The sequence below is a fragment of the Epinephelus lanceolatus genome, chromosome 3 (genome assembly GCF_041903045.1).
Source record: "Epinephelus lanceolatus isolate andai-2023 chromosome 3, ASM4190304v1, whole genome shotgun sequence".
Classification (NCBI taxonomy): domain Eukaryota; kingdom Metazoa; phylum Chordata; class Actinopteri; order Perciformes; family Serranidae; genus Epinephelus; species Epinephelus lanceolatus.
Window position 1 is genome coordinate 20,814,053 of NC_135736.1, and position 25,645 is coordinate 20,839,697.

Below are 25,645 nucleotides of genomic sequence, written 5' to 3' on the forward strand. Positions count from 1 at the left end.
ACTAGAAGGAAAAATCAATGAAATAATACTGAAGTGCACTTTTTAAACCTTCAAATAGAGCTAGAAAATGCAGCCCAGCTTCTTATCCCCTCACTAAATCTATATTTTCTGCAATTAAGTTAGCAATGAAGATCTTTCCCACTACATTTTACTTTACGCTTGATCAATTGTCTTAACGTTAACTTTTTTTTTCTTTTTGTTTTTTGTACAGTTCTTGGTTCTTTTTTATTAAGATAAAAAAAAAATACTGCTTTGTCCCATTCAGCATAAAGAAGTACTAAGACATTTTGGGAAATACATCTATCCGCTTTCTTCCGCCACACTACGACTATTGATACCACTCTCAAGTGTGTACGTCGAGCTATCGATGCAGCCAACAGCTAGCTTAGCTAAATAATGGACGTAGCTACTGTGACATCACCCCATGGTTTGTTGACTGCCGTTTTAAGGCCTTGAGTTCAGCATTTTGGCCGTGGCTATCTTGGTTATTTTGGAGCCAGAAGTGACCATATTTGGAGCTGTGGAAGAGCGATGGGTGGATCTGACTAAAAAACTGAGAACACTATTGTTAGTGGCCTCGAGACCAAAACTGTTTCTTGTACCAGGCTGTAAACATATTTATTTCTGCTTTTAACATGGAGGTCTGTGGGGATTGATTATTTTGCCGTCTGCCTCAAGTGGCCATTTAGTTAACTACAGTTTTTGGCACTTCCACATTGGCTTCATTTTTCAGCCTCGGAGGTTGCCACTTGACAAAATCCACCTACCAGCATCTCTAAAGCTCACTAATAACATATTATACCTCGCTAGGGCTCAGAGGTAGAGCGGGTCGTCCACTAATTGGAAGATCAGTGGTTCGATCCCTGGCTCCTCCAGCCTACATGTCGAAGTACCCTTGAGCAAGATACTGAACCCCAAACTGCTCCTGGTGGCTGTTCCATCAGTGTGTGAGTGTGTTCAAAACCGAGAAGCAGGTGGCACCTTGTATGGTAGCCTTGGCCGCCAGTGTGTGAATGTGTGTGTGAATGGGTAAATGTGACTCGTAGTGTAAAAAGCACTTTGAGTAGTCAGATGACTAGAGAGGCGCAATACAAGTGCAGTTTGACCATTTGTTTAGTCCTGAAAAATCCTAGGTGTAAATTGACAAGTTATGGGTTTACAGGGGTTAGGTTTATGTGCTGAGCCATTTTTCAGAGTCTTGTCACTGTGAGGTTGCCAGGCAACCAGTGAAGGCTTCAGGGAGGCTAGCTGTTTTGCCTTGTCCAGTCTTTATGCTAAGCTAAGCTGATCATTAAAGTAGTAAGACTTTTTGTCCCCTAGCATTTTTCAGGTGGTAAAGACCTTACACTCATACTCTTTGGTATCTGGGGATAGCTACCGATAAGTACCACAGAAAACAAAAGCACTATCCTTTCTCTGTTTTCATAATGGTTGACACACTTCCTGTGTGCCATGAATCAAGCCTTCATTTTCCTGAGATCATAACTGGTTGCAGACAGGATTGCATAATGAAAGTGAGGTTTATAAGGAACCAATCTGAAAACTGATGGTGTCATTACTCTACAGCCATTATACTGTGCAAACAACATTTACTTCATAATAATACATTCAAGCATAAAACTTTATTTTAAATTTCATTTACTGGCTGGAGCTTCACTGTCATACAGATATGAGAATGGCATCTTTCTTTCTCATCTAACTCTTGGCCAGAAAGCGAATAAGCGTATTTCCCAAAGTTGAGTCAAGTATGTTTATAGCTGCTTGTCTATAATTTCCAGTTTAATAACACTCACTTCTTGTGAAATGCATGTGAGCACGGGCACACTCCCAGTTCATCTCTGGTCCTGAATTCTTCCAGACACACCGCACAGGTTTGCTGCAAGAACAAAAATAGAGGCAAGGTTAGTTTACATGTGTTTAAATTTTTTTTTCTCTATCTCTATTCAACAGTAGGCCTGTATCTCATCACAGCCAAGAACACTGCCATTTGTAAATGAGATAAATTTGAGCAGTGAATTAATTTAATCTGACCTAGATTTTCAGCCTAACACAAGTATAAGCTTGTGCGTTTGAAATAATGCTTTTACCTTAACTATGTTTCCTAGTAACAGGACTATTTCAACCTTCCCTTGAACAAAGACGGAGATTGAGACATTAAATTGAAAACGAAAATGACCCCTAACCACTGCTGCCTTGGGGGAGAAAAAAAGAAAGAACTTGGAAAAGCAATCTTTTCAGGAATCACAAGAGACAGAGAAGAGATCTTTTCATAATGCATTTTGAATGAGTGCAGTTATTCCTGGAGTCCTAAATTCTGCTACAAGCGCAGAGCCAAGCAGCCACACTGACATTTTGTTTAAAGGGCTGCATTTGAAATACAAGATCTTTTGAGGACATCTCCTCTGAGTGTGTGCAGCATGTTAATCACATCTGAGAGGAGAGATTGATTGAGTTAACCAGCCGAACCCTCCCAGCTCATAATGGGTCATCAGAGCTGGCACGGAAGCAGGGTGGGCAACATGACGTGTGCGCAGCTCACACAGATCATAACGACATATGTTAAGACCAGATATCGTGTAAAGGTTTTTGCAGAGAGAATGACTTACTCCTAGAAGGCTCAATTTCTTGCTTGCTCCCTTCAGCACCACCTACAGTTGGTAAAAAGAGGAGAGAAATATTGTGTCATGTGAATGATGTGTCAGCACTATTACGCTGGCAGAAAATCTATAGTGTAAAACAAACACTTCAGATGGATTCAATATCCTGATGTGACTGGCTTAAAAATATCTGATGGCAAGAGTGGTGTGTACGCCTCTGTTTGCTGCATGGGGTAAAAAAAATAATAGTTATATAGATAATACAGACAGCTGCAGCTCAACCTTCCCCAAAGCTGAAAACGTTGTCGACAACTGTCCCCACGCCACACTGTGACACCCTGCTACCTGCTCACCATATCAGGCCTTTCCACTCTGCGGCCTCATGAACGGTTTTGAATCAGAGGGCAGGTGAGGACACATGGATGAAGTCAAGGTCATCTATTAAGGGCGGTGTTAGGTGTCACAGTTGAAGATGTAGAGCGGTGTGAAATGCTACGGTGGTATTTATAACCTGCCTCAGAAGCTGGTGTTACATGTTCAACCATAGTGACATATGCTGCAGTGACATACCTCGTTGTAGCTGAACTGCTCCCTTGTCCCCTGTTGTTTCAACCTACGAGAGGCAGAGAGACAACAACATCTGTACGGTACAAGTGACTGTCATAACAGCTTAAGTCAGTGGTTCCCAAACTGGGGGTCGGGACCCTGCAAGCGTTCGGGAGATGAATCTGAAAGTAGGCCTATGCAAGATGATTAACCAGGAAGACAAAAAAGTGAAAGGTTTTGCTTCTCTCTTGTGAATTATTGTATGATGTATCCTCTCCATGTTTATTCAGTTGAAGCAATATGACAACTACCTCAGTTTCCACAGTTACATTTTGTCGTTCCACTGACCCCCATTTCAGCTACTGGGGATAGAAACAGCAAAAGACCTACACAGATAGGCCTACTCTTCGATAACTGGGTATAGCAACTGATAATGACTGGGTAGAAAAAGTGCTATCCTCTTCCTGTTTTGGTTGCACAATGGTTGATGCACTTCCTTTGTGCTACAAATCGAGCCTTCATTTGCCAGGAGATCATACCAGCTGGCAGACAGAACTGCACAGTGAAAGTGAGGCTGATAGGGAACCAATCTAAACACAGATGGTGTCTTTATTCTTAAGCCATTAAATTGTGCAATCATTTACCTCAGACTGATAAGTTAAAGCAAAACATTGTCTATTTTCACTTTAAAATCATCCATGTTATTTATCAAGTCAGTTTGTGTTGTCATATAGACCAGTGGTTCCCAACTGGTGGGTCATGGGTCCATTCTGAATGGACTGCAAGTGACTCGTGAACCTGTTAAGTTTGTATAAGTCACACTTAATTTTGAAGTACAGTTAATTTCTGGCACAAAGATTTTATTTTTAAGTGCCGTTTCCTGCTTAACAGAGACAGCAAACTAGCTCAACGACGTGACCAACCACAAGTATGACGCTGAATACACTGAACTGTGTGGACCTTGAACTAATGACTAAGGAGAAATCTGGACCCTGTGGCTGCACCAGTGGGGAACCACTGATATAGACCATTTCAAATGCACTGCTAGGCAACAGCTTGGGTCAATGTTTATGTCCTGTCAACTGATGTCATTCACATACACTGCAAAACATTCCAACAGGGTGTAGACAACTGGCAATTGTTTTGAATTGCGAAGATAAATGAAATTGACAAACTCAATCATTTCTGTTGTCATTTTCAGGGTCACTGTAACGATACTGTAAAGATATAAAGTCAAACACAAATGTCCAACCTGTCTGATGTTTCTACTGTGCTTATTTTATGCACTGTGTTGCTTTGCTATCATCTTTGATAAACCAAGTCTACTGGCATGGAGGCTAAGCAATGTAGTGCTGTGGAAGAGGCCACAACAAAACATGTTTAAATTTTAGCCACCTACTGTAAAAAAAGCCAACATCAGTTTATGTGTACGTTATACTGTATTTAAAAATATTTTCACCCCTTTACCTAACACACTGACTGATGAAGGCAGTGAGACCAGCAACTGCTGTATTCTAAAGAGACTATTTCTGTAAATGGAGTTTGGTGGCTCTGAAGTAACGGCTTCAGTTCCACGCCGGAAAGGGCTGTCTGACCGCAAGGTAAAACAGCGAAAATATTCTTAATATAACATACACATAGACTGATAAAGATTTTTTTAGGTAGCTAATAACTCGGGGTGGGAATCACCAGAGGATCCACGATACGATATCATTAATATACTTCAGTCACAAAACAATATTATTGCGATTTTAAATATGTTGCAATATGCTGAATATTGCGATACAATATATTGTGATAGACTGCAATTTATCATTACATGTTTTGTCAACTGTGAATTGTGTCCTCAAAGTATAACTTTGTCAACATCTGTTTCATCTCATAAGATAAAGTTTTCAGTCTGTTCATCTCACAGCCATTTTTTGCAGCAGCAAAATGTATCTGGTGGACTGAAAAAGCAATTGATTATATTATTCTAGTACGCTACCTTAAGTTTAATTTGTATTTGTAATGTTAACAACTTAAATAATAAAAAAATGATTCTTGACACTGTGTGACGAAACGATATTGCCACCCAAAAATATTGTGATACTATGCTGTACTGATTTTTTCCCCCACCCCTACTAATAACTAATCAACTGAGGTGTTTGCTCACAGCCACATCATTTAATGTACATTTCCACCCAAAAGTTGTTGTAAACAAGCATTGTGATTTGGTATATACAAAAGGACCCATTTAGAATGTTTATGTTGTCAAATGTGAAACTGTCTTTAAGCCAGCACAGTCTAATTTCTGTGGAGGAAGTGACACATATACATTTATAAAGACTTGTTTGCCCTTTATACATCGATTGATTACATTTTTATTTATATCACTCCTAAAGCCTGACTAATTACACACTTTTCAGGCCAATATTCATCAATATTTTGAAAAAATCTGATAATGATATATCTGTTTATTTTTGTGTCATTTTTTTAAAATGACACTAATCTGTAGTTGAGGGGTCATTAAATGTGGTATTTACATGTGCATTAATTGTTTTTTTGGCCACATGGGGGCAGCACAACAAGCTGTGAATACAATTTTAGGTTAATATCACCCTCTGACGTTGATTCGATGAACATGATCGTCTCTTATGTACAAATCCAGCAGATATGCAGCAACATTATTCATTTTGAGGTTTGTGTCCCCCTGATGAATGTGAGTCCAATATTCACTCTCTTTATAGCTTTGTTTTGGTCTAGCTAGCTAGTCAGCTAGTTTGTCGCTAACTTTGTCCACTGTCTGATGCTAGTGCAGGTGGCATATAGTGAGTTTTATTTATCAGTCTACTTCTATACCACTGGTTTTATTATATAGCTTTCCTGTTGTTGTATTATTTCACATGTATATATACACAAATAGCCTACCAGCATACAGTACAGGCCAAAAGTTTGGACACACCTTCTCATTCAATGCGTTTTCTTTATTTTCATGACTGTTTACATTGTAGATTCTCACTGAAGGCATCAAAACTATGAATGAACACATGTGGAGTTATGTACTTAACAAAAAAAGGTGAAATAACTGAAAACATGTTTTATATTCTAGTTTCTTCAAAATAGCCACCCTTTGCTCTGATTACTGCTTTGCACACTTTTGGCATTCTCTCCATGAGCTTCAAGAGGTAGTCACCTGAAATGATTTCCACTTCACAGGTGTGCCTTATCAGGGTTAATTAGTGGAATTTCTTGCTTTATCAATGGGGTTGGGACCATCAGTTGTGTTGTGCAGTAGTCAGGTTAATACACAGCCGACAGCCCTATTGGACAACTGTTAAAATTCATATTATGGCAAGAACCAATCAGCTAACTAAAGAAAAACCAGTGGCCATCATTACTTTAAGAAATGAAGGTCAGTCAGTCCGGAAAATTGCAAAAACTTTAAATGTGTCCCCAAGTGGAGTCGCAAAAACCATCAAGCGCTACAACGAAACTGGCACACATGAGGACCGACCCAGGAAAGGAAGACCAAGAGTCACCTCTGCTTCTGAGGATAAGTTCATCCGAGTCACCAGCCTCAGAAATGGCAAGTTAACAGCAGCTCAGATCAGAGACCAGATGAATGCCACACAGAGTTCTAGCAGCAGACCCATCTCTAGAACAACTGTTAAGAGGAGACTGCGCGAATCAGGCCTTCATGGTCAAATAGCTGCTAGGAAACCACTGCTAAGGAGAGGCAACAAGCAGAAGAGATTTGTTTGGGCCAAGAAACACAAGGAATGGACATTAGACCAGTGGAAATCTGTGCTTTGGTCTGATGAGTCCAAATTTGAGATCTTTGGTTCCAACCGCCGTGTCTTTGTGAGACGCAGAAAAGGTGAACGGATGGATTCCACATGCCTGGTTCCCACTGTGAAGCATGGAGGAGGAGGTGTGATGGTGTGGGGGTGTTTTGCTGGTGACACTGTTGGGGATTTATTCAAAATTGAAGGCACACTGAACCAGCATGGCTACCACAGCATCCTGCAGCGACATGCCATCCCATCCGGTTTGCGTTTAGTTGGACGATCATTTATTTTTCAACAGGACAATGACCCCAAACACACCTCCAGGCTGTGTAAGGGCTATTTGACCAAGAAGGAGAGTGATGGAGTGCTGCGGCAGATGACCTGGCCTCCGCAGTCACCGGACCTGAACCCAATCCAGATGGTTTGGGGTGAGCTGGACCGCAGAGTGAAGGCAAAGGGGCCAACAAGTGCTAAACACCTCTGGGAACTCCTTCAAGACTGTTGGAAAACCATTTCAGGTGACTACCTCTTGAAGCTCATGGAGAGAATGCCAAGAGTGTGCAAAGCAGTAATCAGAGCAAAGGGTGGCTATTTTGAAGAAACTAGAATATAAAACATGTTTTCAGTTATTTCACCTTTTTTTGTTTAGTACATAACTCCACATGTGTTCATTCATAGTTTTGATGCCTTCAGTGAGAATCTACAATGTAAATAGTCATGAAAATAAAGAAAACGCATTGAATGAGAAGGTGTGTCCAAACTTTTGGCCTGTACTGTAGATTGATGTTGTTTTTCTTGAAACAATTATAGACTATGCGTAGCAACTTTGGCAGCTTCGCCAGGCTCCATAAATATTCATCATGATTGCTGCTATCATCACAGACAGTATTAGGATCTCATTACAAGACCAGTTTTGAGTTCACTGCTGTGGCACACTGTGTTGCAATGCTTGTTCAAATTGCCTCTATAACTGTGTTACCCACTTGCTGTAATGTCACTTCTCCTTTTGTACTTCCTGCTTTTTCTCCACGCTTCTCATTGGCTTCCTCACTGTCTCCCCTGCTTTTCACCCCAGTCCACCTTCCTCCCAAACCTCCCCCACCTACCTGAACAGGTAGCAGCAGAAGATGAGGCTGAGCATGAAGACAAAGAGGCCGATGCCCAGCACAATGACGTACACATTGAGCGGGAGGTGATAGATGTCAGACGTCATGCTGCAGTAGTGTTCAGAGCGCTGAGAACCCAAACCACACAGGCATCCTGGCAGGAAGACATTTGTAGATATAGATTACGCACTTGACACACACTTGAACTGTTACCTTGTAGGGTTAAGACTCCAACATGTTAGCTTCGGCACGTCTGATAAATCTTCTTCCTCTTTAATTTCCTGCACGTGTAAATGTGGAGGAGTTGCTGTCATTCTGTTGAACTATCATGACAGTTAACATCAACACCTTGGTATTTATAGGGCTCTGTATTTTTAGTTTGTTTACAGCCTCGGTTTTTTAAATGGCATATTCACTCTCAAAATACAGAACTACTAAAATAAAACGGTTATATAAAAGGCAAAAAAACTTCCCCAAGATCCACAGTGTACAGCTGTAGCATTGACAGTGCAAGTCTAAATTGGGAGCATAGACTTTAGACCAGAGATGCTCAACTTGCTTTACTTGCTTGTACTTTTGTAAAATGACAGGAAGCTGGGGGCCAGTTAATTAACAATAGTAATAAATATATAAATAATTAACCTCGACCTCTGTCGTGGGTGTGGGGGATCCTCTGCCTGCATAAATAAGCTCTATTTTGATTCTACATATGCACTGGCAGAGTGTGACTGAATCTATTTTTATTGTGAATTAGGAAATCGCAGGTGGGCCACCCAGCACCCTTACAGGCCAGAAGTTGAGTGTCACCGCTTTAGATGTTGGAATTTGTACAGACAGTTGCACTATTGTGAGGTCAGAGAGCATGTTAGCTCTTGAGATGTGTGAAAATCATTTTCCTTTGTTAAGAAAAAAGTTAGCCATGATTTTTATTTGCATTTAATGTACACTGAAGAAAAAAAGGGAATCACTGCCGAGAATTAGGAGATCATTGTTTGTTCATTACCTAGAAAATAAATTGTAAGTACCATCATAGGTTTTGAGTTTCTGGCTGCCAACAGACTCAAAAACGTCACCATATGTTTGCTTGACAGTGAGTATGTGGCACTCTGGCTTGTCTCCACACAATCAAGGGTTTTATAAAATATTATGTGAGGCGCTCAATGTAATGTGTTTGTCTGGATGCAGGTGCGCCCGGGGGAGCTGTGGCTGGCACTGTGGTGGCAACTGAGGCGCTCATAGGACTGCGCGTTAATTGGCTGTGAACAAGACAAACATGGAGGACAGACACCACTTCCGCCACACTACCATCTGTTCCACAGACTCTATAGAGGTGACTGGTGGTGTGTGTGTGTGTGTGTGTGTGTGTGACAGCTCTGGGGGATGGATGGGTAGAGGCGTGTGGTGTCTGTCTGAAGCGTGTGTGTGTGTGTGTGTGTGTGTGTGTGTGTGTGTGTTGCAGGTGGCAGGGGGTGGGGTATATTAAACAGATTGAACTCTGGGGACTAAAGGACCATTTGGTAAAACAATAGCAGAGGAAGCCCCACTTCCACAGGCCACATGTGTTCCTATTAATTTGCATCAAGGATGTTCTTTGCCAACCTGTAAATGTCCATGTGTCTCTCTTTTAGGGTGAATGAATGGGTACAGCTTGCACACTGTGGGGGGTATGGGGTGGATAATTTGACATGGCTGGGTGGTTGGGGGATTTACAAGGGGTACTTAGTGTAGGGGAGACCTCGGGTAGCATAATAAGAGACATGATTATTGCTGCAAAATCAGTACACAGTAACAAAACAGGAGTCACATTAGAGAATAAGTTCAGCTGTCATGGCTGTCAAACAAACATGACCTTGAATTATATGGATTTTCTACCGAGGCCTTCGCTCTCTCTCAGTAATCTACCATTTGACAAGCCATTATGTGGATCCCATAAGCCAGCAGCCAGCGACTAAGTTTATAAGATACAAGTAAACACACGTGCCACCACCTCTTGTGTATTTGGCAGACGGCAGAGAAAGCCACTCACTTACCGTTACACCATTGGAATGGTTGCATGAAATTTGACTCCCAGGACAGCAGCAGTAAATTCAGGCCCTGTCAGGAGGAGGCTGGAGGGGAGCCAAACTCGTGGGCAGGAGCCCCGGACACTGGATCTGTGTGGAGCCTGGATTCAGTCTCTCTGAGCTGGGTCTCTCCTTTGTTGGGTTGTGTCAGCTCCCCCAAAAACAACCATCAAGATCTTCAGATTTGCTCAGATTCCACAAATCCTCGAGGGTGCGGTTTCATGTGGCTCAGCAATCTGTGCAGCCCAGCATTCCCAAATCTGGATTAACCACTCCGTGTAAAGATTGGGAGATTTGGGACTGGGGTTTGGACCGGGACTGAAGACATCATGTGCTCCTGGATCCCAGTGAGAATGATGTCATCAAGGGAGGGAGAGAGAGAGAGAGAGAGGGGAAGAAACAAAGAAATCTTGTTGACAAGAAATGATTGTTTTTCAGCTGCCTCACACCATGTGTTATTCAGGAGTTGTTATTGTGAGGAGCTGCATCTCACTCAAGTCCAAAATGTCACAAACAACACAGGCTGCTTGGTAACAGGAAATACTTTTACATACATACATTTCCAGCAGAAAAAGGGGGCCTCCTTGACTTCACTCTGCGTCTGCAGTGTCGTCCCCCTCGCCAAATTCAATGACATCCACCGCTCAAAATGACAGTCCTCGTCCAGTGAAGGTAATTATCTGGCATTAGTCTGTGCTTTGTCTTCCACCCAAAGCTGCTTTTTTTAACAGAGGATTTTCACAAGTCTCATCCCCCTCTCCTCTGTTGTCTCCTCCTCCAGTCCTCTGATCTTGCAGTGGGTATTCCTCCTCAGTATAAGAGGCAGAGATGTGCGTCCACCAGAGCCCAAACAAAGTGAGGACAGCTCCATGCAGTCAACAACACTCCTCTATAGCTGGGTTTGCTGTTTCTGCTGGTGAAGGTGTGTTTGTGTGTCAGTTAGTGCATGTGTGTGTGTGCGTAGGGGGGGATCCTACTCTCCCTCTAACCATCTGCTCCTTCAATTGAGAAAAAAAAACAGAGACAAAAGGCGGTGTGTGTGTGTGTGTGTATGTGTGAAGGAGTGTGTCTGCGTGTGTCGTGTTCAGACTCTCCCACCTCCAGCTGGCTTTGTCATGGCAGGCTTTCCCCTCTTCCTCTTTCAATCCATAATGGTGCTCAGAGAGAGCCTGCGAATTCGCCTTTCCCCTTCCTCCTCTTGCTCCTGCTCCTGCTCCTGCTCCTGCTCTGCCTTGGGTTTGTAAACAGATCTGTGCTCATGTGACCAGCCGTTTTGCCTCGCAACTCTCCTCTCCCTCAGCCCTCCCTCGCTACCTCTGTCCTCCAATCTGTAGGCAGAAGGAAGGCAGAATGAGCCCGACACTGACGAATAGGGCGCCTGCAAGCATGCTGATGTGTGTGTGTGTCTGTGTGCGCACACCCCGGTGCATGTATATGTCAGAGGGAGAGAGGAGAGAGACTTTTGCAGCAAAGTCGAGGGAGGCCCCGGCCAGCAACATGCGCACGGCTGATGTCCTGACAACCACGAAACAAAGCCATTTGTGTGCAGTTGTGGTCAGCAAAAGAAAAGATGATGCAACCTCAGTCACCATGTCCCTCCTTTGCGCGCACTCAGGCTGTATTTTTAGAGCCACGGCAGATTATTATTCATGTTTGCTTTGTTTGATCTATATATAAACATCATGTCACTCCTTTGCAAAGCAGGAAAGAGGTATCTGTCAAAGCAGGAAGCAAGAAAAGTAGGGAGAGAGAAAAGTCACATCCTGGACAAAGACGTCAACCCCCACACCAGCGGCCCTGGCTGCCAATTCACTGGGGGAGAGAACAGTTGCTGGGCTACTGGGCGAGCTGTGACACGGTCAAGGGGAGTGCTGCCTCACCAATCCCCAGGGGGAGGGAGGGAGGGATGGAGGCTTCAATGGGATCCATGCCATTTTCATTCACCCTCCTCCTCCTCCTCCCCCCCCCCCCCTCCTGCTCTAGTAATGATATTACTGCTGGATACTGAGGAACAGCTGGATGGACCGCACAGATGCATGAGCATAAACACAGTCCATAATACACTGCATGCACTGTTGGTTGTTTACGGGTTTGGGAATCAAATGACATGAGTGTGGTAGCTACAGGCTTGTGTTGTCATTGTTGGCATGTGAAAGATGGTGGTTTTGTTAACAGCACGCCCTCTTGTGAAATATGATGAAAACATCATTGTATCAACAGCTTCTTCAAGATAAATACACAACGTGAAAATGCTCAGAGGTTATAGGCTGCACATTGGCTGTGATGAAAGATACTGAGAAGGATTTTTCAAACCAGTAGTGGAAGACAATTCCTCAACGCTTGAGTGATGAAGCTGAGCTACAAAATGAGCGAGCGAGATGCAAATCTTGGCCTTGTTTTCTTAGTGACATGGAAATCTTTTTGGCTGTCCCAACCTTTTGTTTTGCATAAATCATAGGTTTGCCTGATTGTAGGTTTATCTGCTGATAACAAGGCAAAAGGCCAGAAATGTGCTTTAAAGCTAAATAAACTGACATTGTACAAATGCTTTTCTATGATTCTAATAACACTGATAAACCCTTGTTACATGGGCCAGTAATGACAGAGTAGTCTCTTGTATCTGGACCTATCTCCACAGCACTGTGTCAGTGCTCTAGAAAGGTCTGAAAGCTCCTGTCATCATTCTGGTATAAGAGTACAAAACACTCTGGGTTGTTTGTATTTCTCTAAACCAATCTCAGTTGTCCTCAACAGTGCCAAGCCCAGGATGCAGCGACAGTGCCCTCGCAAAATGGTAGCTCAAAGGTAACAAAAGGGGAGAATACCAGATAAAATAGCTGGTCATTGGCAGGCTTATACCCACAGTCTACATCCAGTGAGTCAGACTACATGCAAAGTATTTGGGTGTTTCTGTTGGCACCTCTTACTGTCAAACCATGTATTATTGATGCTCATTTCCTTTGTGAGTTTAAATGTGCAGAGTCAGGCCCAAGCACAGCTGACCACATCTAAGTGGGTTGTGGTGACATCAGATGGGCTTTGGCATCATTATTGAGCATCAACATCACAGGTCGATTCAGTAGCCTCCACTGCTTTTGCCAAACACAACAGATAAATCATAGGCAAGTGCCTATGAGCCTGTTCTCCCTCACCACCCCCCCCCCACCGTGTTGAACAGAGGCTCTGTGGATGTCTGTGTATGCGGATCGAGAAGCAGGTGGAATGAAAATACATTCTTCCTATTATTGCAGCTAATTGCTGCACAAAGCTTGGGCATTTTTTATTTATTACTAGCAGTAAATAACTGTTTGTAAACTAACTGTGATTTTACCGCCTGTTTATCAAGATCACGAGATCTCGCGAGAACTTGTTTTCTGAGACGGACAGGGCTCAAACAAAGTTAACTTTCTCTTGATCTGTGCGGATGAAAAATGCAGCTTTAGTGTCAGAATGTTGGTAAGATGTGTGGCTTGTGGAAAATGAACCCAATATTTACTTTAGTGACTACTGGGCGAAAGAATTGACCATAAATTGTGATCACATTCATTTTCCTCATTGACGACAATACATTCAGAGCTGCCGTGGCGCTGAATCGTCACTGAATCAGGAAGTGAGCTGAGTTGGGTATCTCGCTTCACCCGGTATCTCTGGTCAGATCCACCCCTTGCTCCTCTACAGCTCCACCCTCTTGTCCAAATAAGGTCACTTCTGGCTCCAAAAAAACAAAATTGCGTATTCCAAAATGCTAAACTCAAAGCTTCAAGTCCACAAACCAATGGGTGACGTCACGGAAGCTACACCCATTATTTTATGTCGTCTATGGTGGCCACAAGTGTTTGTTACAGGATCATATTAAATGATAAAATGTAGTGTAACAGTAGCGTACATTTGGAAGTGCCACAAAGTCTGAAATGGGACTCATTTATGTCAGTTACACAGCATTATCTAGCTAGCTAATGTTAGCTAACGTTAGCCAAAATAAGCTACTGGTCATACCCAGGCTGCCAAAAGTACAGCTCAGCCTTGCAGCCAGTTTTTCCCAGTGGGAAAATACCCTGATGACCACAAAGCCTTTCCCCATAAGCCCACCATTATAAAAGAGACGTCTGTAAAACTGTTGACAGGACACCTCAAACTGCAAATAAGGTCAATTAGGACTCTTTCTATTATGTATTTTGGATCCATGGAGGTATAGGTACGTCAGGGCCAGCAGGATAAAAACTACTGTGCATATTCAGTGGGCCGAATACCACGTAAGTAAACCCAGAAGCTAGAATTTTAAAAGAGCAAGACTGTAGCAGCAAAACTTATGAGTGTATTGAATTAAGCAGTGAGTGTTTTATTGCTTGCTAATTAAAGTCTTGTCTTGTAAGAGAAAGATTGTGTTTTTCTTCTATTAAAGGTGATGTAGTCTCTCTTTAAAGCAGAGAGCAGCAAGGGCTGAAAGTGCATGTAGCTCTTCTCTTTGCTTAGGCTACATGACACACGTTAACACTTTGCTTTGTGCCCCGGGGATATTTATGGTGTCTCTGCACTGGAGGGCAACACAAACATTCACTAGTGTTAATATATCACGAGAACTCTCCAGTGGGCTGTAATAATGCTTCACTATCAGCTTGATCATATCATCAGCTCTATGTCTGCTGCCTAGAATTTACAGACTTTAGATTTTTGCCAAGCTCTGTCCCTCAGAGAGCTGTGGCACAGTTTGTTTTCAGTAATTCATGACTTGTAGATAAAAATGTTGCGGCAACAGTAAAAACAACAAACAGGTTTTGGGCTACACACCCAGAACTTGACATCTTTTTAGTTAACTGAACTATATGTGAACCAGGAATATGTTAACAGTGTCATTATGCTAACATATTGTGCCATCAGTCAAACTATATACTCCACTGAAATCAATCAATATAATGTAATATAATAATCAATATGATCTGTGCATTGAAATAAATCAACTAATCAACATTCTAATTCAACAATCTAATTCAACTAAGTTTGACAAGTTACTATTACAAAAAGAAATAAAATGATTCCCGAAGTGACTGAAAATAAAAGACGAGCCAATCCAAGCTGCTCTTTGTCCTGCTGAACTTTTCAGACCTTACTGTAATACACTGCCCATTCCTTTTTCTCCACCTCATGGGTGTGTCCCTTTACAAATCCATTTGCTACTCCATTGGCCTCTCCATTCAGTCTGCCATTGTTCTCACCACAGATTTGGTCCTTTCTCAGAGCCAGAGCTGGCTTACAGGTGTGCCAGTTCCATAAAATTTTATTCATATCATCCTGGGCCCTGATACCCAGAAGCTTGTCTTCGTCGCTTCTCCTCTTCTCCTCATCTTCATCGTCGCTGTCACTCGAGTGGCGGTGGTGGAGGCTGCGCATCTCCCCACTAATGTTCTCGAAGTACTGGTGGATGCAAACCTTGGCGAAACTCTTGGCGTGCTCTTTACAGGTCTCATCGAACATTTTGCGCTCAATGTCAATGTAGTGAGACCAGTACTTGGTCTTGAGAAAGGCGGCTTGAGTGAAGCAAGGTCGAATAGCTCGGATCAGGAAGGCTGTGAAGGTCATCATGAGCAGAAACATCCATCCACATGCCTGTAAGATATAGACATTGATAAATGTATTGGTGTGGCAACATGAAGAAAACATACATAGGTGTAGATTTAGGACGCAGGGGACACGTCCCACTCAGTACTTAAATGTGCATTTGTCCCCCCTACTAAAAACATGAAAGTAGCAGAAAACTTTTCATTCATTCATTTTCCGTAACTGTTTAGCCTGTTGGGGGTCACAGGGGTTGGAGCCTATCCCAGCTGACATTGGGCGAGAGGCAGGGTACACCCTGGACAGGTCGCCAGATTATCACAGGGCTGACACATAGAGACAGACAACCATTCACACTCACATTCACACCTACGGACAATTTAGAGTCACCAATTAATCTGCATGTCTTTGGACTGTGGGAGGAAGTTGGAGTACCTGGAGAAAACCCACGCTGACAAACTCTGCACAGAAGGGACCCCCCCACCCTGGGTTTGAACTAGGAGCCCTCTTGGTGTGAGGCGACAATGCTAACCACTGCACCACCCTGTTTGATGCTTGATGTTTGATGCTCAAAGTTTTATGGTGGACGACCCCAAGTCCCTGTTCAATATGTGTCCCCCCTCCCAATGTTGAAACGAAATCTACTTCCTTGAAAATACATAGAATCGGACTATATCTTGTGTTTTTGTTCTCGCACAGCGGAGGTCAAATAGTCCAACATGTGACAGAAAAAGCAAATCCAGGAGCTCCCTGACAGTTTCATTGCTCATTAACAGAATCTGTATATCAATAGACTTTTCAGAAGACGTTACTTTTAAGCCTGTATAATTGCCCTTCGGCTGATCAAAGACCTAAATAACAGTGTGGGTGTTTTTTAGATGGATTGAAATAGGTCCCAGTTCCATGAATAATAAATTTAGAGGCTTATCTCTCACTCTAATAAGCGAATGGGAAAACTTCAGTGATCTCAAAGTGCAAGGCTCAAGTCGGGTGGGGAGATTTGAGTTAACTACAGTTTTAGAGGAATAAAGCAGGGAAAATTTAATTTGCTTAGTCATCATGTCCAGTGATGAAGTTGGAGAAGTGCCTGCTGGAAGTGTTTCCAACTTTTGGCCATGCTTACCATACATATGTAAATTAACTGATTGATCTGACTATACTAATACTAATCTTTACATTGCAGATGCCCTTAATATTTACAACTGCGCTTTTCGTACCATGACAAAACTGGAATGAAACAACAACATGCTGTACCTGCCAAGGGTCAGGTGGCAAGTTAGAGGGGAGTTTTACGCGCCCAAGCCCAGGAGCTCATAGTGTCATCATCTGCCTATACTTCTGTTATTCAAACAGGCCATTTACCTGACTTTATAATGGTCTAATTGTCTCCAGGTCTGTCTCTGTCAAAGCATGCCAGCTAATGACCCCTCAGATTAAACACATTCACAGTAAAGTGGAGAAACCAAGTCAGCTGGCTACCTGTGATATACACTTGATGTATCGTGATGCTGCCACTCTTATTTCCTGATGCTCAAATAGATCTTTGCATGGAATCCTCGCCAGCAGTTTTATCTTCTCTGTCTCTGACAGCCCCGTCATCACACTGTAATTCCCAAACCTGTCAATGTCCAGGTTGACGCTGAACGCACAGAGGAAGCTCTTCCCATCCATGAGAGTGACAGACACCCACACCGCAGGTGCTATCAAGGATCTCTGCGTGATTGAGCAAAACATGTAGCGAAGGATTGTTGGATCCTTGCCGCGCTTCCCTGTGGGTCTTTTCCACTCCTCTGCGAGCACTGACACATTATTGTTCAACACGAAACCCAACAGAAAGAACCATATAGGTGGAATAAAGAGCAGTCCGATCCCATAGGTGTAGTTGTACTCTGGCATACAGGGGCAGCTAAACTCAAAGGCAGAGTACATCTGTGCACTGGCTAGTGCCATGATACCACAGATCCCATTCATAAAGGATTCCTGGTTGGACTGGAGGAACTGGAACATCATACGAAACTTATCCATCTTGGGAGATGTGGTGGATCCTTGGTTCAGATGGAATTAAATCTGTGGAGTGAAGTACAATGGAAAGCTTCAAATCAATCAGTGAAACAGTGGTGGACAAGGCACCGCAGCACAGTGACTCTTGAACCAGTGTGCAAAAGAAATACTTCACCACGTCCCAAATTATGGTTTGTATAGCAATCTGTCGCCCTGTGTTATGTTGAATTTGGATAGAAAACTTTGTTTTTCTTGTAAGCCTCCACAGGGACCAAAAACAACACTGGATACAACTAGATAAATGAGACTTTGATTATACTGCACAAATTGTTTGAGAGTTTGTAAACTGATGTTTTGATATTGTTGTACTGTTGTTTAATGCAATCCTCTTTGACTTCAATTCATCATCACTCTGCGTTCACTGTGGAGGTATGTGAGAAAAACAAAGTTTTCTTCCCAAATTCAACATGAAATGGGGTGCGTAATTTACCCAAATGATCATTTGGAGGTGTAGTAGTAGTATTCTATTATATTTGTGTACATTTTACATTGCTTTATATTTGTTTGACAGCACTTTGGTCAATGGCGGATGTTTTTAAATGTGCTATATACACTTGATTTGGTTTAATAAAGTATTTACTAGTGCTTTATAAAACATAAATAAAGAAATATAAGAGATGTATACACACAAACACACACACACACACACACACACATATATATATATATATATATATATATATATATATATATAGATCCATAGGTCATGAATAAGAACAGTAACAACAACAAGAAGTCTGCTTAATAAGTCACTAACAAAGGTCCAAGAGCTTCTCACCTTCTAATAATCCTATAGCAAAATGTAGTCATCATTTATGTGTAAATAACTTATTAATACAGGGTGCTTACAATAATCTGAGGCTTTTAATAATACATTAAGTTGTTTATAAGTTTTGGTTGAGATGCTCGGCAGCCTTTTTCCAAAAAATTGGAGGCTCAAGAACCAGATAAACTTTAAAATACCTGACAATCCAAAAGTCACTCATATTAATGGCTTAATACTATCATATAAAGCTTTACTTACCATTAATAAAGCTATTATAAACCCTTTATAAAGAGTAACTTATTAGAAAGTGGTGTTAGAGTACTATATACTCGTGGTGAACTATGACTTTTCTGCTAAACCATCACACACAAACACTTACCTGTTTGCTTCAGAGTGGATTCACAGAAGAGGAAAAATTCATATGATGACACTGTCCATGGTAAATAACTTGCCTTTCTTTAAACTTATCAGACATCGTAGCTCTGACTGACTGAAAGGTGTTTCTCGAACTCTCTGTGGTGATGTTCAAAGCCGACCACATCATCTGCCACCAGGCCCCGCCCTCCACAGGTGTTTAGAGTGATGTAACAAAAGATTCTCATTCAATGCATATTTCTCAAAATTGAACAGTCGTCAGACAACACTTCTCCTTTTACAGTTCATATGAATGTTTTTCTCTTACTTACATAAATGTAGTATGTGTTAATGTTAACTTAGGTTACCTGAACCTCAGGGATGCAGTGCTTTTCACAGATAGTCAGAACGATTCAGACATGCAAAAATGGTCTCCAACCATTCAAATATCTGTGGCTTTGGCTGGAAAAATTTGGTTGTTGTATAAGAGGTGAAGGGTGAATGTGTTTCCACTTATTTAATCAGGTAAAATAAAGCAAGTGACAATAGCTTATTGTCTGCAAAATATGACAACTATTAAATCTCCAAGGGATTATTAGTTAATTTCACATAGCCCTTTGAACTCAGCTGCACCCAGTGAATGAGGCAGAGCTCGACAAACCAGTTAGAAGCCCACAAGAGGATAAAAGGCAAGGGCCTACTCTCTCATTCATAGACACAAACCATCTTCAACACGGTAGCCTAGTATATGGTTCACTGCTTGGTCCTTCATAACCTGATATAATGTTTTGTAAAGGTTTATAATTCACTCAGTTACTCAGTAAATGGTTCACTTCTGACACTTCTGACTGTGCTGTTAAACTTACAGGAAGTCTGTGCTATCTGTTTTCTTCTGCGTATTGCGAAGGAAAGTGTCACAGCAGAGCACATGGGCAGGGTGTGCAGGAAATAAGTCATGACAGACAACCTACAACGACATCTAAAATAGGAAGAGATCACTGAGCCTGTGCAAGGTTAGTCTCTTGCTTCCTCCTTTGTACCTATTCACACATTACCGGAACGCTGCAAAGCTGAAATAATTCATCACTTCTTTTGGTGCGTATTCTTGTTCTTCTTCTTCTTTAATGTTAAGTGCAGTAATACATTGTGTTTTCTATACAATTTTATCACAGAAATGAGTAAAGAAGATGCTTCAAGGCCATCGAGGAAGTGACTTTTTCTAACTTGGCTTGCATCATTATGAAATTTGCCATCAAGTATTTTTCATGTAACCTAAAGATTTCTATTACATCTTTTGTTCTGACATATTTCAAAAAACACTAATGCATTTTTTCAAATTCACTAAGATTATTTGTGTCATTTGACTTATTCAGACAGTATTGAAGATGCAAGATATTCTGCTGCGAGTTTGTGTGCTGGCTCTGGGTCTCCTAACGATGGATGACCCCGGGTTTGAAGAGTGGGATGATACTGTCACAGTGGGCATGCAGAAGCATGAAGAGAGGCTGCTAAGAGGAGGAGAGGAACTGGACCACCAAATGACGCCTGTCCGTGAGGAAATAGCAAATACTGACGATGGTGGGCCTCGGGATGGTGTAAAAAACATTCAGTCTGATCAACATGCGACTGGAAAAGATAAAATGTCAACCTTAGGAGATGTGGCTGTCACCAAACAAGATTCAGAGGAGGATGATCACAAGTCATCAGGAGGGGGACATTTTACGGCAAATTTAGATCCAAGCCAGCCACAAAACTCTGATAGTGAACCTGAGACTGTTCTGAAGACTTCCCAAACTGACCATGAGCAAAATGGAAACATGAAGAGTAAACAGGGAGACAACATCCAGACTGATGGCTCCTTTAGAGACCCAAGCAGACCACATGAGCAACAAGGAAAACCTGAGGAGAAGATGCTCAGCTCCAGCGAGAAAACTAGAGGCCGTGCTAGTCTTCTCTTTCTCTCAGAAAATGGAACTTTATTGAAGGCCATCACTGACTGGGATTTCCTCTGGTACATATGGAACACACTCTCCATCATTTTCACAATACACTTCTTGAGGAAATACCTCAGGAGGAATTCCCAAATGAAACAAGGAGAAACCAGGGCCTTCGCTGTGAAATGCTCCGCAGCTGAAGTACTGCTACCAAACAGCGACACTCTGCAGCGATTTCATTCTAAATGGATTCAAATCTCATCCAGTAACAAGTGGAAAGATTTTTTGGAAGGGTTTGCAAATGATCTACTGGAGGCCATGAGGACTGTCTGTGATAGAAATGATGGTATGGTGATTGAGGACTTTCAGATGGTGGATGCATGTGATATCATCGTCCCCTTTGCCCCACCTGATCCATATAGTTTCCAGCGTCTGCTGTGCAACTTTCAGGCAAATGACCTGCTGCCAGATATGCAAGTCTGTGGTCAAATCAAACTGGTGAAAAATAAGAAAATCCAAAATGGCTGCCCCTGTCAGTCGCCTAATTCAGATGATATGGTGTGCTTGCTGCACTGTGAGAGTGAGAAAGTAAAGACAAAAATCACCGATGCTTGTGATGACCTTCTTTGCATGAAGAAGTCCTCATTCCTGTCCAAATCACAGGTCACCAGATGGTTTCAGAGCACTATCAAACAAGCATGGGATCAGATTTCACACAAGTATGAGTTTGAGCTGAACATTCGCTACATGGGTGCTCCAGGTGCTCTGGTAGTTCGGTTCAGATCAGGGAAGAGGATAAGCTTCAATATGAATCCTGTGGTTAAAGTCAACACAGATGCTCATTTCTTCATTACTCCTGGCTCCCCAAACAACTTGGATACTTTCTGGGCGCTCTCCCTGACCAAGTATGAAGATCAGTTTTTAGAGCACATCTCTAAACGCCTGCCTAAAGACTCATGCCACAGTCAAACTCTTGACATTGCATTTTTCCTCCACAAGAGACAGGCAGCATTGTCAGGAGGGAGTGAGCTCAAGGAGTTTCATTTCAAAATTGCACTAATGCATCTGCTTCTGGCCAAAGACCCATCGCAATGGAAACCCAGTTATTTGGCTTGTAGGCTACGTGACTTACTGGTCTTCATGGAGAGAAGCCTGGAAAAGAAGCTGCTGCACCACATTCTCATTGGGAACCCTTTAACCCGGAGGGTTATTGAACTTCCTGCTGAGTTTACTCAAGCAAAGGCTGTGAATCTCTTCCATCCCCTTGTGGTACATAACTGCATTTACAGAAGTGCTGTGATGCATTTCCAGGAAATACTAAGAAATGCACACATGCTTATACAGGATTATGTTTAGTGCAGGCAAGGAGGTCAATTGTTCAACTGAAAGGTCAGTTGACTTGTGCAATTTAAATTATGGTTTTAAGCTCTATTCATGAACTTATTACATACAAGGGTGTGTTTCTCATGGTAGGAGATGTGAAACAGGAGTTTAGGGGGCCTCTGACAGAAAACTTTGAGTATCAAATTCCTGCATTCTAGTCAGTTTTTGCAATTTGCTTTTCTGCATCCATGTATGGTTGAAATGTCTAGTCAGTATAATAGTCCCTGTTACTGTCATGTTTTTGTTGACAAATGCACATGTTCTAAACATGACATGTCCCCTGCAACCACCCCTGAAATCTACACCTATGACTTGAAGAGACCACATTGCAATACGTCAGTACAAGGTGAAATTTTATTTTAAAAAACTTTAATCATTTTCACATCAATTTCTTTTAGTAATCGTGGTCCCAGTTCTGTAGGAAGTCTTCGTGTTCTGCCATGTCGAGATCGTCCGACCTGAATGTGTCGGGATCTGAGAATTTCAGCCAAGGCTGAGCCTCAAATCCGTCTCTGCTGCTCATGTCAACCTTCCAAGAGTGACTGGAGATCATATTCCTAGAAGCTGTTGAAAGATAATTTGAAAACCTTCAAATTAGTAATTTACAAATTAAGATTCTGGAAAACCATCATTGTCAAAGGGAAAAGCGCTTTGTATTTACAGCAATATTTGTACACAACAGCAAAATGCTTTGAATTAATGCCCAGGTTAAGATCATTTAAAGTTACTGTCTCATACTGCAAGATTTCCCTCATGTCTTGTCACACAAGGAAGTTGAAACTTACACTTAGCCTTTGCTGAGGAACAGGTTGAGTCACAACAGGTGCACACAGAGTCTGGACCGAACAGCGCCTTCCACCTAAACCATAAAGTCATCAGGTCTTGAAATTTGAGATGGCAGGCTTAATGAAACAGTTGTTGACAAAGCCTAATTTTTGCCTTTGAGCACACATGAAACCATCTTACAATAGCCTCAAAAGCAAGCTACATCCACTTGTGCATGGTTTACTTTAGCCAGCATCAACTCACTTTCTGGTAGCCGCATCATAGTTGCAAGCCTTTGAGGTCGGAGTTGGAGCAAGTTTGCCCATAGAGATATCACAGTGCATGTAGAGTTGCTGAAAGACATTGATTTCAGTGTTAACATTTAATTTCAAATTACAGAGCTGTGCCACTTGTTCTTGACAGTACCTGTGGTGCAGAGGAAAGCTTCTCCTTGAAAATTAAGGCGGTCACCCTGAATTTCTGCGCCATCTTTGAGGAAGTAGGGAGGAACTTCGACTGTGCACTCATCTTGCCTTCAACCATACATCTGCAATCAGAGAATACACATGTTTACTGCCAACCACCAAATGACACGCCCATCTTAATCTGAAATATTTCAGATCTCACCCATAGTCGTCAATTAATGCATGTTTAGGACTCGAGTTGGGGTCTGCGGAGGCTGTCATGAAGCACTTGTTGATGTACAGCCGCTGCTCTCCAGACATTGCACTGCTGCTGGGTTGCCTGGCCTCAAAGTACATTGGGTGGCCCAAAGTGTAGGTTTTGGAACCAGGGATATCATTTCCTGATGCTGTGGTAAAGTGAGAAACGTCAGTCACTGGACAATTTTAGATATTTAGAAATTAAGCAGGCTGCTACATTTGTTTGCTTTGAAGTGGGATTACAAAAGCAGTGTGAAACATGTTTGTAGAAATATTTGATCCCTGCCTGAGCTCTTAATCTAAATACATAGCAATTAATACCTGAGTGTGTGGTACATGCCATAGTATTGAATGCTTATTTTGCACACCTTTGAATGCTAAAGAGCAGATTACAGACCTTGCTGTGGTGCATGGAAAGTGGTTAATAAAAGAATTGAATTAACAAGTTTCTTCTGCTTTATTTAGCTCTGCATTTTGGTGCCAGTGTACAGGTGTGACTTCAGCTCAAATGAAGCTGCTAATGAAGTTTTTCCCCTAAAATCAAAACTGGAGAATGGATGTTAAAATTCCGAAATTACTTGCTGTTTTCCAATTGAACCAATTTCTATCACCTCAGATGTTGATCCGTAGTAGTGTTTTCCAAACCTGGAGTACCCCTTGTTCTGCATGTTTTATGTCTGTCCCCTGCTCCAACACCTGATTCAAATGATCAGCTCGTTATGAACCCCTGACACTGATCATTTGAGTCAGCTGTGTGGGAGCAGCAAGAGATTCAAACCCTGTAAGACAAGTGGTGCTCCAGGAGAGGTCATGGAAATGCTGATGCATAGTATTTACCCCATTTCCGTCCAAAATGCAAATCTTTTGAGCAACACACTTCTAGCCAGGTCTAGTTTAGATACTGTGCATTTGCAAGAGCCTAACATGGTTAAATGAATCCAAGCAGATGTTCAGATCAACTCACATTTACAGCAGGAAACATACCGTCTTGATGAGTAAGAACGAAGCCGCTTTTTTGTTGGAGTTTTTTTGGAATGGTGCCTCCCTGTACTTTGGGATAGAAGCCGACTCTGTATGAGTGAAACAACCTGCGGCAGTCAAGAATACAAAAATGATTAACAGCAATTATGACACGTGAGAGCTAACATTAAATGCTTTAAAACATTAAGATAACTTAAACCTATAAGTAAGCCTGTAGACTAAAGAAACCAAGTTTAAATTTAAATCTTACCTGGGATATTTACACTCCACAGTAACGTTAAATGGCATTTCTCTTAAAACTTCTGTGGTTGGATTGTAGCGCAGCGGAACCTTAACTGACCGATAATCTGTTTTACTCTGAAAAAAACATTTGTGTTGTGGTTTGTTAAAATGAGGCAGTTTTATGAAAATAGACAAATGAAGACTTTTACCAACCTCCTTGCTGAATCCACAGTCAGTTGTCAGAAGGTACAGCAGGTAGTAATGAGCTTTGGTCCCTTGGTTAACAGCACACTTGCCTAATTTCAAATATTTGTATGCACTGCCAGTCTTGAAGACCTCTCTCTTGATTCTTACATACATTCTGTCAACATGGCACAGGACTTCTACCACCTTTGATCTGGCTGTCTTTCCAGCTTCTGAAGTAGAGGGGGCAGTCTTACGTAACCTCTCTTTGAGCCAGTCAGGGAGGGCTCTGGCACCTTTCTCTGGCTTGAAAGCCTCTTTCCGGTCTTCAGCAACTGGCACAACCAGATACTCAGGAACTTTCTTTGCTTCAGGTATTTGTGGTGGTGATTTCTTAAAGAGTTTGCTTTCAGGTGCAAGGGCCTCTGCCATTTCTTCATCTATGACTGCCTCCATTCTCTCCCACTCTTGTTCAGGGTCTGGGGCAAACAGGCCATACCCAGCTCCACCTCTGAACTGATAACAATAGGCAGAACAGAGCAGCAGTAACAAAAACCCAGCATGCCTCAGATCCATTTTCACTCCAGCAGCTGCCTCCCACTGAAGCTGATCCCCTCACCTCAACAGGTTGGATGTGTGAGTGGTGTTTGAGCTGGCTTTTATATCCTGCAATCAAGCAAGATTTCCAACAGCTGCTGC

At 42.2% G+C, this 25,645-nt stretch overlaps 4 protein-coding genes across 7 annotated transcripts in view; 1 reads left to right on the top strand and 3 right to left on the bottom strand.

Moving 5' to 3' along the window:
* Window positions 1–11,376, bottom strand: part of LOC117254865 (RING finger protein 122) — a 12,479-nt gene extending 1,103 nt beyond the window's left edge. Inside the window, exons 1-6 of one of the 2 annotated variants that reach the window (XM_033623309.2) lie at window positions 10,641–11,376; window positions 10,050–10,419; window positions 8,020–8,173; window positions 3,168–3,210; window positions 2,607–2,648; window positions 1,794–1,876 (exon numbers count right to left, since the gene is read on the bottom strand). In XM_033623309.2, coding sequence (XP_033479200.1) covers window positions 1,794–1,876; window positions 2,607–2,648; window positions 3,168–3,210; window positions 8,020–8,173; window positions 10,050–10,074 — 347 coding nt within the window. In that variant the 5' untranslated portion in view covers window positions 10,075–10,419; window positions 10,641–11,376. Of the gene's footprint in view, window positions 1–1,793; window positions 1,877–2,606; window positions 2,649–3,167; window positions 3,211–8,019; window positions 8,174–10,049; window positions 10,420–10,636 lie in introns of both variants that reach the window. The other variant, XM_033623310.2, reaches the window with a different exon arrangement.
* Window positions 11,377–14,422: 3,046 nt separating this feature from the next.
* Window positions 14,423–18,956, bottom strand: calhm1b (calcium homeostasis modulator 1b). Of its 2 annotated transcripts, XM_033623308.2 has the most exons (3): window positions 18,842–18,956; window positions 17,115–17,702; window positions 14,423–15,686 (listed from the first exon to the last, which is right to left on the bottom strand). In XM_033623308.2, the coding sequence occupies exons 2-3, from the start codon at window positions 17,658–17,660 to the stop codon at window positions 15,180–15,182; spliced, it is 1,053 nt and encodes a 350-aa protein (XP_033479199.2). In that variant the 5' UTR covers window positions 17,661–17,702; window positions 18,842–18,956; the 3' UTR covers window positions 14,423–15,179. The 2 variants fall into 2 exon arrangements, with proteins under 2 accessions (XP_033479199.2, XP_078022868.1); XM_078166742.1 differs by lacking the exon at window positions 18,842–18,956 and having other exon boundaries at window positions 17,115–17,949.
* A 752-nt stretch (window positions 18,957–19,708) lies between these two features.
* On the top strand, window positions 19,709–25,248 carry LOC117255164 (inositol 1,4,5-trisphosphate receptor-interacting protein). Of its 2 annotated transcripts, none has more exons than XM_078166111.1 (2): window positions 19,709–19,829; window positions 20,190–25,248. In XM_078166111.1, the coding sequence occupies exon 2, from the start codon at window positions 20,202–20,204 to the stop codon at window positions 22,104–22,106; it is 1,905 nt and encodes a 634-aa protein (XP_078022237.1). In that variant the 5' UTR covers window positions 19,709–19,829; window positions 20,190–20,201; the 3' UTR covers window positions 22,107–25,248. The 2 variants fall into 2 exon arrangements, with proteins under 2 accessions (XP_078022237.1, XP_033479689.2); XM_033623798.2 differs by having other exon boundaries at window positions 19,787–19,911.
* zp3c (zona pellucida glycoprotein 3c) lies at window positions 22,470–25,593 on the bottom strand. Its single transcript, XM_033623801.2, has 8 exons — window positions 24,977–25,593; window positions 24,792–24,898; window positions 24,545–24,648; window positions 23,526–23,709; window positions 23,325–23,445; window positions 23,163–23,251; window positions 22,919–22,992; window positions 22,470–22,697 (listed from the first exon to the last, which is right to left on the bottom strand). The coding sequence occupies exons 1-8, from the start codon at window positions 25,520–25,522 to the stop codon at window positions 22,528–22,530; spliced, it is 1,395 nt and encodes a 464-aa protein (XP_033479692.1). The 5' UTR covers window positions 25,523–25,593; the 3' UTR covers window positions 22,470–22,527.
* Between the last annotated feature and the right edge of the window lie 52 nt (window positions 25,594–25,645).

What these genes read in the sequence shown, in the direction of transcription:
- calhm1b (XM_033623308.2), bottom strand. Translation starts at nt 17,660, where the DNA reads ATGGATAAGTTTCGTATGATGTTCCAGTTCCTCCAGTCCAACCAGGAA. An exon ending in ACATCAAGTGTATATCACAG is followed by an intron (nt 15,687 to 17,114) that starts GTAGCCAGCTGA and finishes TATATCTTACAG; the next exon opens with GCATGTGGATGGATGTTTCT.
- LOC117255164 (XM_078166111.1), top strand. Translation starts at nt 20,202, where the DNA reads ATGCAAGATATTCTGCTGCGAGTTTGTGTGCTGGCTCTGGGTCTCCTA.
- zp3c (XM_033623801.2), bottom strand. Translation starts at nt 25,522, where the DNA reads ATGGATCTGAGGCATGCTGGGTTTTTGTTACTGCTGCTCTGTTCTGCC. An exon ending in GTGGAGTGTAAATATCCCAG is followed by an intron (nt 24,649 to 24,791) that starts GTAAGATTTAAA and finishes TGACTGCCGCAG; the next exon opens with GTTGTTTCACTCATACAGAG. An exon ending in CGTTCTTACTCATCAAGACG is followed by an intron (nt 23,710 to 24,544) that starts GTATGTTTCCTG and finishes ACTTTACCACAG; the next exon opens with CATCAGGAAATGATATCCCT.